General features: G+C 43.9%; 1 protein-coding gene across 3 annotated transcripts in view; it reads right to left on the bottom strand.

Moving 5' to 3' along the window:
• Positions 1-10420, bottom strand: part of HSPBAP1 (HSPB1 associated protein 1) — a 37928-nt gene extending 27508 nt beyond the window's left edge. Inside the window, exons 1-3 of one of the 3 annotated variants that reach the window (XM_055070128.2) lie at positions 9969-10420; positions 9476-9660; positions 9258-9394 (exon numbers count right to left, since the gene is read on the bottom strand). In XM_055070128.2, coding sequence (XP_054926103.1) covers positions 9258-9394; positions 9476-9660; positions 9969-10140 — 494 coding nt within the window. In that variant the 5' untranslated portion in view covers positions 10141-10420. Of the gene's footprint in view, positions 1-9257; positions 9395-9475; positions 9661-9752; positions 9906-9968 lie in introns of those variants that run through there. The other 2 variants (XM_055070130.2, XM_055070129.2) reach the window with 2 other exon arrangements.
• Positions 10421-12735: the final 2315 nt, after the last annotated feature.

Here is a 12735-nt window from a genome sequence, read left to right on the forward strand (position 1 = left end):
TTGTTCCATTTCCTCATGCTCTTTCTGCTCTTTACATTCTCATTCCCTTTCCTCGCACTTTTCTGCCTGACTTTTTGCAGCCTCCCTCTCTCTAATGATCTCCAGGCATTCCGTAAGCTCATCAGCCTAAGCCTCTAAAGCCAGAATAGCCTCAATCAACTGTGGTTTTCGGAGTGGTTCAGTGACATCCAGGTGCAACTTCTTCGTCAGCTCCAACAACTCCAGTTAATGCAATGACCTCAAATTCATGGCAGTTTTCAGTGCTGCTCTCCCTACTGTACACAACTATCTTGCCACAACCTAACTAGGTGGCAACAATAGCTCGAATTACCCATTCTGTTACCGCCGTGGTTGCTTGGGTGAAATATGAAAACATCTATTTACTTAGATTTAGGTGCACGTTAAAGAATCCCAGGTGGTCCAAATTTCCGGAGTCCCCCACTACGGCCTGCCTCAGAATCAGAAAGTGGTTTTGGCATGTAAAACCCCATAATTTAATTCCTTTACCCATTCTACTCTAACCCTTCAACAAAACCTGGCCAAACTCAGCAGAGAAAGTCCCACACTAACCACCTTCCAGCCAAGAATCTGGCGCAGACCATCGCAAACGCTGCATTCAGTCGCGACTTGGTAGAGAAGGCTCGTAGATCCATATCCCTCCACTGCTTACAAATGGTTAAGGCTAATATAGCTTGTTAAAGGAGCGGGGTTCCGGCAACCTTCAACAGCGTCTGCTTGGAGCTCGAACTAGGTTGACCATTGGAGAGGGTACGGCAGGGAAGACGAGGTGATGTAAAAACAATAACAGAAGTTTAATGCGTCGTTACGGGTGAGAAGTACATGTTGCTGGGCTAGTCGGTTCATATTGCTGAGAAGACCATAAATATAATTTATGGTCTACTCAACGTTACAGGTGAGCAGTGCGCTTTAAGACAAAAAGTACAGACATGGTTGGGGTGCGTGCTCCTGCACACAAGCGTAGAGAAGATGTCCATGTGGCATCTCGCTGGCCTTCTTATAGCCTACACCATCTGGGCACCTCATTCTCTCTTGCTCTATAGTAGAGGGCCTTGTCAACACACCGATCAGCCCACACAGAGGATTCGGCAAGAAACCACTCACTGGCGTAGACGTGGTGAGTGTAGGGCATGTTGGGTCAACACACTGGTCAGCTCACACGGAGGAATACAGAGAAAAACCACTCTCTGGCGTAGAGGGGGTGAACGTAGTGCAAAGGAGTAGGACTTGCACTGCTGAAGAACCCTGATGCACACCCCCGACGAACAAGTTTTTTCGTGTTGACGAGCGTGACGATGAGGCATGTCGAGTCTCAGGCGCTTGGCATCCGTTCCATTCATCGCCGCACACAGTGAACCATGAGACAATCCATAATAATCGAGACATTAAAGAATTGAAGAACTATAGGCCCATTAGCTTGGTTTAAGTATTGTATAAAATATCCACCAAGATAATTTTCAATAGAATCAGGGAAACAGTTGACTTCAATCAGCCAAGAGAATAAACTGGCTTCAGGAAGGGATATTTTACAATGGATCATGTCCATGTCATCAATCAGCTTATTGAGAAATTTCTGGAGTACAATCAATCTATCTATACGGCTTTCATGGATTATGAAAAGGAGATAGAGTAGAGATACCAGCAGTTATGGAGGCATTTCATAACCAAGAAGTATTGGAGCCATACATGAATAGTTTGACAAATATCTACAAAGATTCCACAGCTATGTTGCTTCTCCAGAAGAAAAGTAGAAAATTACTTATCAAGAAAGGGGCCATACAAGGAGACACAATCTCTCCAATTAACAGCATGCATAGAAGTATTCAAGCTATTAGACTGGGAAGGCTCAGGAGTGAGGATTAATAGTGCATATCTCGACAACCTACGGTTTGCAGATGATGATGTCCTGTTCAGCAACACTGAGGATGAGTTGCAACAAATTATTGAGAACGTTAGAGAAAGTTCAGGAGTAGGGTTGAAGACTACTATGTAGAAGAAAAAGCCTGGCAAAGAAACAGGAATTCGTGATCGCTAGTCGGCCTCTAGAGTTTGTGCAGGAGAGAGAGAAACAAGCTTTAATGATATGCTGGAGATGTTAGCCTGGCTGTTCACCTGACATGCTACTCCAGGTGCTGGATGATGATTACGAAACATACAGTGATAAACACTTAACAGCACATACAGTCACATACATACATACACACACATATAAAGGGTGTTTCACCTAACTTTAGCCAGAGTTTAAAAATGTGCCGATGCACTCTAAGACAACACGACCAAATGCATGTTGCTCACTTTTGTGTGTAGTGTGTCACACAATTTATCGTATTTTGCTAAATTAGATAATTAGTCAAGATTAATTAACCAACTTCTGAAGCAAAGAAGCTAGGAAAAAATTTCCAATTAGAAAGTGGCAGAGCGGTTAGCAAAATGCCCGAATAAACAGTTTCTGTCTATCTATTAAGAATTAGTGTTTTTCAGCTTACTGTGGATGCCCACAAGATACAAAAAAAAAACACCATGTGACATGCCTGCTTGTGCGTCGTGATTGCAGCGCTCTCAAACGTTTCTCAAGCAAACGAACATGGGATCTAGCAGAGTGTACTGCCACTTGTAAGGCGACAGGGCAGTGATGGAGGCGCTGTACAGCACACCTCACTAAATACTATGTTCGTTTGCACGCGGAGCGCACGCGGGTACGTCACATGGTATTTTTTTTTTATTTCGCGGGCATCTGCAATAAGCGGGAAAACACTAATACCTAATAGATAGAAAGTTAGAAACTGTTTAATCGGACGTTTTGCAAAGCGCTCTACAACTTTTTAACTGGAATTCATCATCATCACCACCATTTATTATTCCCTTAAGCGTCCCTTCAGGGACATTACATAATGGGGGGGAGAGGCAGCGATGGGAAAGTGCCATACATCAGCTCAAAAAAGCAAACAAAGGTAACCGAAAAATAAATAATAAACTGTGCAGAAAACACCAGGTATAAACAGAACAATGAAAATATCTAAAACTCAGTAGCAATAAATTAAAAGAAAACTGTAGACAAAAAATGTGAAAAATGCTAAACAAAAGTGGCAAAAAAGAAGAGAAGGAAGAATAGGCGATGACACAAGCAAGTCTGATTGCTGGGAGAGGGAACGTGAGGAAAAGTGGCTATTTGGGTTCAAATGGTCTGATAGTAACTGCCTAAATTTGGAGGGATCTGACTATGAAACCACGGCTTCGAGAAGATTGTTCCATTCTTCTATGGCGATGGGGAGGAAGGATTTGTTGAAGGCATTGGAAGAACCATGCAAACGCTGTATGTTAAGGGAGTTAAATGGTGAGATGAGCGTAATGGAGCATGTAATAAGTTCTCGCGCAGGGCAGGAAAGTTAAAGCATAATTTATGAAAAAGACAGAGCATTGCAAGTTTCCGGCGAAGTGCTAGAGGTTCGAGTCTGTGAGACTATTTCATGTCAGTAATGCTGTGTCAAGGTGAGTACTGGGAAGTTATAAAGCGGGCTGCTCGGTTCTGTATGGCTTCGAGCGACTGAATCAAGTAAACCTGGTGAGGGTTCCATACGGCTGAGGCATACTCCATTTTAGAGTGGAGGTATGTTTCTTATGCTAGTCACCTGATGGATGGAGGGGACATAGGCAGCGATCTTCGGATGAAACCAAATGTTCTGAAAGTGTTAGCACAAAGTTTCGTGATATGCATACTGAAAAGATTTTGCGCCAAAAAACAACACACACAAGAAAGACGACGACACCACGGGCGCTACTTCAACTGTTTAATGAGGGTGAAAGCACTCGACAAATATAGCCCTCCAAAACACCGCGCATGCGTACTAGGCAACATGGAGTACAAAGTTTTATCAGAGTAGGCGTGATAGAAACTTCAGCTCAGCCTCGTAAAGAAAAACTGATGTATCACTAACACAGTTAGGACCTGCTTTCTTGATGTAGAAGGCTTCCAATGTTTCACGCAATGTCTGATGCCTGCCTCTACCCAAAATCCTCGCTTCGCGGAACCGTGGAAAACAATCGGTGCAAGCCCTGCAGTGATCCACAAGTCGCTCACCTTCATTATTCTTTATATTTTTTGCATGTTCCCTAAGCCGGTCGTTGACACAACGCCCCGTCTGTCCAATGTAGGATTTCCCGCAGGACAGAGGAATTTCATATACGACGTTTGTGGCACACTTTACGAAACGCTGGCCATGCTTATTCTGACAGCCAGGCATTTGGCTTGCGACGGCTTAGCTGGGCAAGCTTTTTGGGAGGGCTTGCATCGATTGTTTTCCACGGTTCCGCGAAGCAAGGATTTTGGGTAGAGGCAGACATCAGACATCGCGTGAAACATTGGAAGCCTTCTACATCAAGAAAGCGGGTCCTAACTTTGTTAGTGATACATCGGTTTTTCTTTACGAGGCTGAGCTGAAGTTTCTATCACGCCTATTCTGATAAAAATTTGCACTCCATGTTGCCTTGTACGCATGCGCGGTGTTGTGGAGGGCTATATATGTCGAGTGCTTTCACCCTCATTAAACAGTTGAAGTTGCGCCCGTGGTGTCGTCGTCTTTCTTGTGTGTGTTGTTTTTTGGCGCAAAATCTTTTCAGTATGCAAGATCACAGACTAGCCCAGCAGTTAACTCTTCTAAAGTATATTTCGTGATATGGTCCTCCCAGGTGCCTGTATGAGTTTGTTACTGATAGTGCCATGGAGTTCAGCAAGTACGGGAAAGGGTAGTGGAACGTTTACGTGAGATGATGAGTGCACGTTTACACCTTTGCCTAACTTCATAGCTTCCGAAGTTGGTCAATTAATCTTGACTAATTATCTAATTAAACAAAATACAAAAATTAGCATGACACTGCATACAAAAGTAAGCAACATGCATTTGGTTGCATCGTCTTAGAGCGCATCAGCATATTTTTAAACTCTGGCTAAAGTTAGCTGAAACACCTTGTATATCCAGGGTGTCCCAGTTAACTGTGACAGAGATCTTAAAATCCAAGAGTCCAAGGGCACTAGAAAAATCCAAGAAATCCAAAAAATCCAAGAGCACTAGAAAAATCGTACCAACTGCATAATAGTGGCAGTCGTATGTACATAGAGACACTATATTTTTCATCACAAAGTATTAATTAGTCAATTACCTTTAATTAATGCACTTTTAATTATTGCTTGAATCGCACACATTCATTACAATGTTGTATGGCACCCTAAATAACCTCCGAATCAAGCATTTATTTCGTGCTGAAGTAGTCCTGGTTGTTTTTTTAAAAAAGAAGACAAAAGCCCATGAAATATAATATAGATGCGCACTCGCACGCCACTACTCAAGCGCTTACAAGCAACCATTGAAAGATATACGGCTGCATTCTCTTATCGCCGCATCGTACAAGGCTCCACTATGCTTATCGATGCGTCAGCGGCGTGTTCTCTTGATGCCGCGACCATCACATAGCGTGAAGCCCTGTATCGAGCTGCCGCCGCTTAAAGCCATGTATCCGTGGCTATTCGCTTGGGAACGCTTGAGTAATGCCGCAAGAGCGCATATGTGTTTCGTATTTTGGATGTTTTGCGCGCTTTTGTTCTTTCTCGGAAAAACCAACGAGGCAAAGCTGAGCACTAAACAAATGCTTGACTCGGAGGTTAATTGAGGTGCCCTACAACTTTGTCAATGATATGTTTGCGATTCCAGCAATAATTAAAAAGTTCTCTAATTAAAAATAATTAAGTAATACTTCGTGATGAAAAAAATACTGGCCGTAAGTACATATAACTACGGCTACTATGCAGTCAGTACGATTTCTCTAGAGCTCTTGGGTATTTTTAATATCTTGGTCCAAGTTAATTGGGACACCCTGTATATACTATAGAGATATGTACAAAGTTCTGTGCAGGAGTATGTTTATCTAGATAAATTACTCACCGGGGACCCTGACTACGAGAAAGAAATCTACAGAAAAACAAAAATAGGTTGGAGTGCATAGGGCAGGCATTATCAAATCCTGACTGGGAGCTTACCACTTTCATTGAAAAGATATGTGTAGAATTATTGCACTCTGCTGGTGCTAACATAGAGGGCAGAAGCTTGGAGGCTAACAAAGCTCAAGAACGAGTTAAGGACAGCACAAGGAGCCATGGAACGAAAAATTTAGGGGTAACATTAAGAGAAAAGATTAGCAGTGTGGATCAGAGCCCAAACGGGGATAGCCAATATTCTAGTTGACATTAAGAGAAAAAATTGGAGCTGGGCAGGCCACGTAATGCGTCGGGCAGATAGCCGGTGCACCATTAAGAGTAACAAAATAGGTGCCAAGAGGTGGGGAGTGCAGTCAAGCCGGGCAGAAAATTAGGTGGAGCGATGAAATGAGGAAATTTGCAGGCACTAGCTGGCATCAGCCAGCGCAAGACAGGGGTAATTGGAGATCGCTGGGAGAGGCCTTCGTCCTACAGTCTGCAAAAAACAGGCTGCTGTTCTGCTGATGATAAAGATAGCATAAGAAGTTGATTACTTTTCACGGTTAGAGCAAATCTTGCAGTTGCAGAGTTGTTTAATCAGGAGTGGGAAGCTATGCTTCCTGGGCAATGTGTAATATATACTTTGTAAGAGTATGCACTAAACACTTAAATGAAGTACGGTAAATTAAAGGTAAGGTAACTTAACATACTCAAATACAGAAATGGTGCAACATTTATGAGGCACATGCAATGTGAATGAATTGATTCTGAATGTGCAAGTGACATAAATGTGACGGTAACACAGCATGGAGCATAACATGGAAGTTATGATGCACCTTTGTGACAATTTGTGACAATACTGGGGTGCGATCGGGGATCACTGTTTGGAGCACATGTTTGTAGGCCGTGGCGACTTTGTCAGCCACACGAAGTCGATGCGGCTTAGGCCAATCACATGCAACGCAATGAAGCACATGCTCCAAACAATGATCCCCAATTGCACACTTGAATGCTGTTTTAGAGGTGAACAGCTAAACATAGTTTGTAGATTTCTCGTAGTGAAGTTCACTGCAAAACATTGACAATAGCTGAAGGGCAAAAAAAAAAAGGAATTCAACCTGGTTTTTCTCTCGCTGCTGGCTCGGCCCCCACAACAGTATGACATTTGCCAGTTTTTCAGCTCTCTAAACTGGTGCATTATAAGCTGCATCAAAAACCCCTCTCGGGTATTCATGCATAAACAACTCAATTGTCACAAGCACATTCATTCTTAATTACTCAAACTCTTCACCGTCGTACTACAAGGCTGAACCGTCCATGCCCTTCTTTTCTTTCCAAGTTTTCTTTCATAAGTCCAAGCACCATCCTCTGCTTCTGTCTTTAGCAATCAACTGCACATGGGGACCTATTACATCAGCTAGCACGACCAGTTTGGGCCACAGACACACACACACCTGCTCGTCCTCCCACAGCGATACGGTGTCCCAGGCTAGGTTATTCATTAAATTCGAATGTCTAGGACTCTCATCTGGAACTGTACATTGGATTAAAGCATATCTGTATAACAGAACTCTTTTTTGCTAACAGAACTTTTTTTTTATTGGCAGGGTGCTTCTCTGATGTACTGCGAATTACGTCTGCATCTGGTGTTCTGCAAGGCAGTGTGTTAGGGCCCCAGTTGTTTTTAATTTATATTAATAAGTTAGTTCAAATAAACCCAAAGGTAGTGGGTGTCAGATTGTTTGAAGACAGCTGTGTCGTTTTTAAAGAAATATTGTTGAGAACCGACCAATTTTTGCTTCAGAAAGCTCTGCAGTCAGTAGAAAAATGGTGTCAGGAGGGCGGTATGCAACTAAACATGGAGAAAACTGTACTTTTATGTATATCAACAAAGAAGACACTCACTGTATTTTATAGTTTTCATAATAATTCAGTCTGCCAAGTTAACAACTACAAATATCTGGGTGTCATTCTAACAAATAAACTTGCATGGTCCAGTCATATTTCAAGCATCTGTACATCTACACTCAGGCAACTGTGGATTCTGACGAGAAAGCTGGGAAATGCTCCCATAACTACAAGATTGCTAGCTTATAATGCTTGCATTAGATCCAAGGTCGATTATATGACTGTCATTTGGGATCCTCATACTAAAAAAAGATGTTGCAAAGTTGGAAAGACTTCAGAGGAATACCAAAAGATTTATTTTTGGAAAGCATAAAGGTAAGAATTCAGCGTCTTCACTCATATAACAACACAATATCTCCACATAGGAGGCACATCTAAAAGTTGCTTGCCTAGCCTTCTTGCAGAAGATTATTTCAAGGAAGGTAAATATTCACTTGCCTGATTGTGCTAAGGCAGCTGCTAGAATGAAAACAAGGCGATTCCACCAACATTTACTAGCTCTTATATTTGCACACACTGAAGCATTTCAGCAGTTTCTTCCCCAGAACTGTTACCGATTGGAATTTCTTGCCAGCTAAAGCGTTTCATTCAGGAAATTTTATCAGGGGAAGACGAACACTTTTGTGCTGTCTTTCCACTGTAAAATATTTCGTCATTTTTGGATGTCCCTGTGCTGCTGCTTGTTATGCTCGACTTGTTTACGAATGTTGATGCACTTGTTTGATTTCAGATTACATTGCTTATCTTTGATGTTTTCATGATGCAGACTTATTATGTTTGACTTGTTTGGATTAAGATGCTCTGTTGTGTTCTGTTGGCATTTTCTTAGATGAACCTGCTCGTGTGTTGTATATAGTCCCTCCTGCTTGGGCCAGAGCTATGGCTTGCAGTAATTGTAAATAAATAAATAAAAAATAAATACAAGACCACGCTATCAACAAGTATACTAAATTTTATATAAGGAACTAGAATAAATTTGAATAATGCAAAGTTTGTACTCAGTGTATTGCCACTTAATTTTTTTTGTCATACTGTTTGCATGTTTGCTTACAATTTTATTCACCAAAAGCACAACACAACCTCCCCCCTCCCCTCAATACATCAATAGCGTTAGTTTTTTTGTTCTCAGCAAACGCGTTAACTCTATATGCACGTCAGGAATTTTCATGAAAAAAGATAAGTGGCTAGTGGAAACCATAAAATTTAGTATAAAGGAGTTAATTGTCCATTGATTATTTTGACTCAGCTCAGTAGGAATATTGTATATGTGACATAGCGCATTCAGCTTAATGCTTGAATAGGTATACACTCGTCTGCATGCGCATTGTTGAAGAGATAACAGAATCTACGGAAATAACCTTACTTGCCAATTAACTGAGCGACCAAATTGTAGCCATAGGTGTCTTGATGGCAGGGTGTGTCTGAACCCTCACTTCCAAGCCACAAAGTGCTGTCAGCACCGTTTCGGCCAGGGAAACCAAACGAAGTCCAGTCCACGGACTGGAATAGAAAAACGCCTGCGCATATTAGCGCGCATCCAAGCCGTCACTAAACACAACGAATGGATGCTTGGATAGTTACCTCTAGAACACTGGGGAAATCTCTGAACACATTGTGCATGTAATTGTAACTTGAATATGCAAAATGGCTTGACCCGTCGACAGTGGCCAGCTCATTTCGTTTGTCAGTGAGACCGGAAATCCACTGCGAGAATTGTCCCATTGTGGCCGATGCCCGAGTACCTTCCGTTTCCCACTGAGGGGCTCCTGCGAAAAAAAAAAAAAGTGTCACGAGACGGCCAAAGCCACAATGTCCGCGATATAACGGTACACTTGAGGCTTTAAGGTGCACAACGAACTTTTGCATTCACGGTGAATTTTGCGCGTCATTACAGGCCTGTTTGTTCTACTTGTCAAACACCAATAGAAGAGAACAAGACACAATGACACGAGCCACGTGACGGCAAAAATAGTCCTGCAATGGAGCCATGGTATAAGAAAGTGCGAAGGCGTATGTAAGCTGTGTTAATGCCGCAGAAACTCTTCCTTTTTGGGTGAGCGTTGTGCCGCAATACCTGTAGCAGATTTAATTCCAACTCTGAACTTCAAAGACACATTCTGAGTTTTGGTAGCCCAGTCTGTCAGTGTCCAAGACGAGCACTCCCACGAAGACAGCGCACGCCTAAAGACGACCGGTTGTTTACAATCTGTCAGGCAGGTTCCTTGGGTCGTTGCTAATTCTGACATGGCTCCGAGCAGTGTTGCTTCACGCTGGTGGTTCACAACAACGCAGTGTACACATAAAGAGAGGCAGACTATACGTTGACCTCTGCGTCAACAAGTCGGCATGCGCCAAAGGTAAAACAGCCGGACGTGTCAGCGGCCTAACAACACCATAAAGGTAAAACGTCTACGAACTTCGCATGGGAGCGCGGTAAAATAAGAGCGCCGCCATGCTACCCCAGAGTACCCAGACGAGCTTTGCGAAATCCGTCACATCTATCAGACGTTCGTGGCCTGACGCATCGGGCGCACCTCGTTTCTTATACAGGATCCTGAATATTTCACTGCGCATGTTCGGAAAAAGGTTTTGTGCTCACCGCTGCACTGTTCTTGCTCGAATTTTGCAGAACGATCGCATTTTGGTGTCGACTTCATTTAATATAAAGAAAAAAGTGCAAATTAACCTGTGCTCATGGAGATGCGAGCTGCTGCCGCGGCGGCTCAAGCTTAAACTTGTGTCGGCACCTGCCGTCATGCCTGCGCCGTCGCGGCAGCAGCTCGCATCTCCATGAGCACAGGCTAATTTGCACTTTTTTCTTGAAAACCAGGCAATTATTTTTCCCGAGTGATATATTAAACGAAGTCGACACCGAAACACGATAGTTCTGCTAAATTTGAGCAAGAACAGTGCAGCGGTGAGCACAAAACCTTTTTCCGAACATGCGCAGCGAAATATTCAGGACCCTGTACATGGTTTGACCATGGGTTTAATCTCCGACATATCCGCGAGTTTGACCAAGAGAGAATGAAATAAATAAATAAAAATAAATAAATAATAAATGAAAAATAAGAATAAGAGATAGAAATAAATGTTTGTCGTGACATTAAAAAAAAAAGGTGCATGTGCTTACTTGCGAGGAAAGGAAGGGACATGAAATATTTAAAGCGAAGGGCAGCGTCAAAATTTTGTTATATATTCTTTTTTTTTTTTTTTAGATACGCGTGACTGCGGATGGCGGATTTTTTTTTTTTTTCGGTTGGAGGAGTAGACGGTGGCATGGCAATGTGATAAACGGTAAACAGTTTTATTGTTTATGATTGTTATTATATATTATCCCGAAAGCCGTAACTTTCACAGGCGGTAGCGGTGCCATATATGCGATTTCTTGAACAGGCTATGCGATTATGGGACCTTCGCGACCGTACCAAGGCACTCCGGTGCGATCTCGGAGGCCAAGGTGATAATCCTGGATGGTCCACAGCTTTGTGGCCTCAGTAGGGCACGTGGGAGCTTGGGTAACTTCGTCGAACACTGAGTTTTTAGCATAGAAACAAGTAGCAGCAACTCGTAAATACTTCCGCTCAAAAGTGTGACACCAGCCCCCAAAAAGCGGGCCCTCCAAGAGGAAGCCACGGGCCAAGTGCGCTCAGAGGTTAAGGACATGCTAGTCGCACTTCAAAGCACGATGACCACACTCCAGAACGCAGTCGAATCCATGCAACACGCCGTTCTCGCACTGGCACAGCGCGTCACAAACATTGAAACCCACCTACAAGCTCTCCCCATGCCCGCTCCTCCTACCCTCCAAACCCCAGCACTGCCCCTGACAGCATCCCCCAATCCCCATCATGGCCCACAATAAGAGAGATACACTTATCTGGCAGTGGAACTGCCGAGGCTATCTCCGCAAACAGCCAGTCATCCGTCAACACCTTCGTACCGTCACCCGGCAACCGGACGTCATCATGATTCAGGAAACCCATATCGATTCGGTCACCCTCCCAGGTTACCAACCTTTCATCCCGCCACATGCTTCTCGCCGCCTCTGCACTTTCGTCCACAAGAGAATCACCGCCATCGAACACAATCTCCACAACCGAAACATCGAACACCTTCTCGTTGAACTTATCCCCACCAGGAGACGTAAGGAAAGTATTTTTCTCCTTAACGTGTACAGCCATCCCTCTGCCAAAGTTCGAAGCCGTTTTCTCACCCTCTTCAAGAAGGCCCTTAACGTAGCTGGCACCAACCCCCTCGTTATCGGTGGAGACTTCAATCTCCCCCACACGGTATGGGGATATGGCTACTCGACGACGGCGGCTCAAAACCTCTGGAAAGACTCCCAAGACCTCGGCCTCACTTTCATTACAGACCCCACGTTCCCCACACGCCTCGGTAGCTCCACTTCCCGCGACACGACCCCCGACCTGACATTTACCAAGAACGTCACCAACGCCCAATGGAGCAACACACAACGTGATCTCGGTAGTGACCATTGCATCATTGCCATACTTCTCCCTCGGATAGCTGCAGTTACTGCCAAACCCCGTGAGTTCACGTGGGTTGACTGGGATGCATTTCGCAAGCATCGATCCGCTGACCAGCACGCGGAACGCATAGCGGACATTGATGCATGGACTCGAAATCTCCACTCCGATACCAATGCAGCCACGCACACCATTACCACCGATGCCCCCGTCGAGCGCATGGACAGTAGACTGGCCCACCTCCTCGCGGCTAAAACATCCATCCTATCCCGCTGGAAAGGGCAGCGTCTCAACAGGCGCCTCCGCGCTAAAATAGCCCTCCTTAATAAGGAAATCGAAGCCCATTGCCTC

The sequence above is a fragment of the Dermacentor andersoni genome, chromosome 5 (genome assembly GCF_023375885.2).
Source record: "Dermacentor andersoni chromosome 5, qqDerAnde1_hic_scaffold, whole genome shotgun sequence".
NCBI lineage: Eukaryota > Metazoa > Arthropoda > Arachnida > Ixodida > Ixodidae > Dermacentor > Dermacentor andersoni.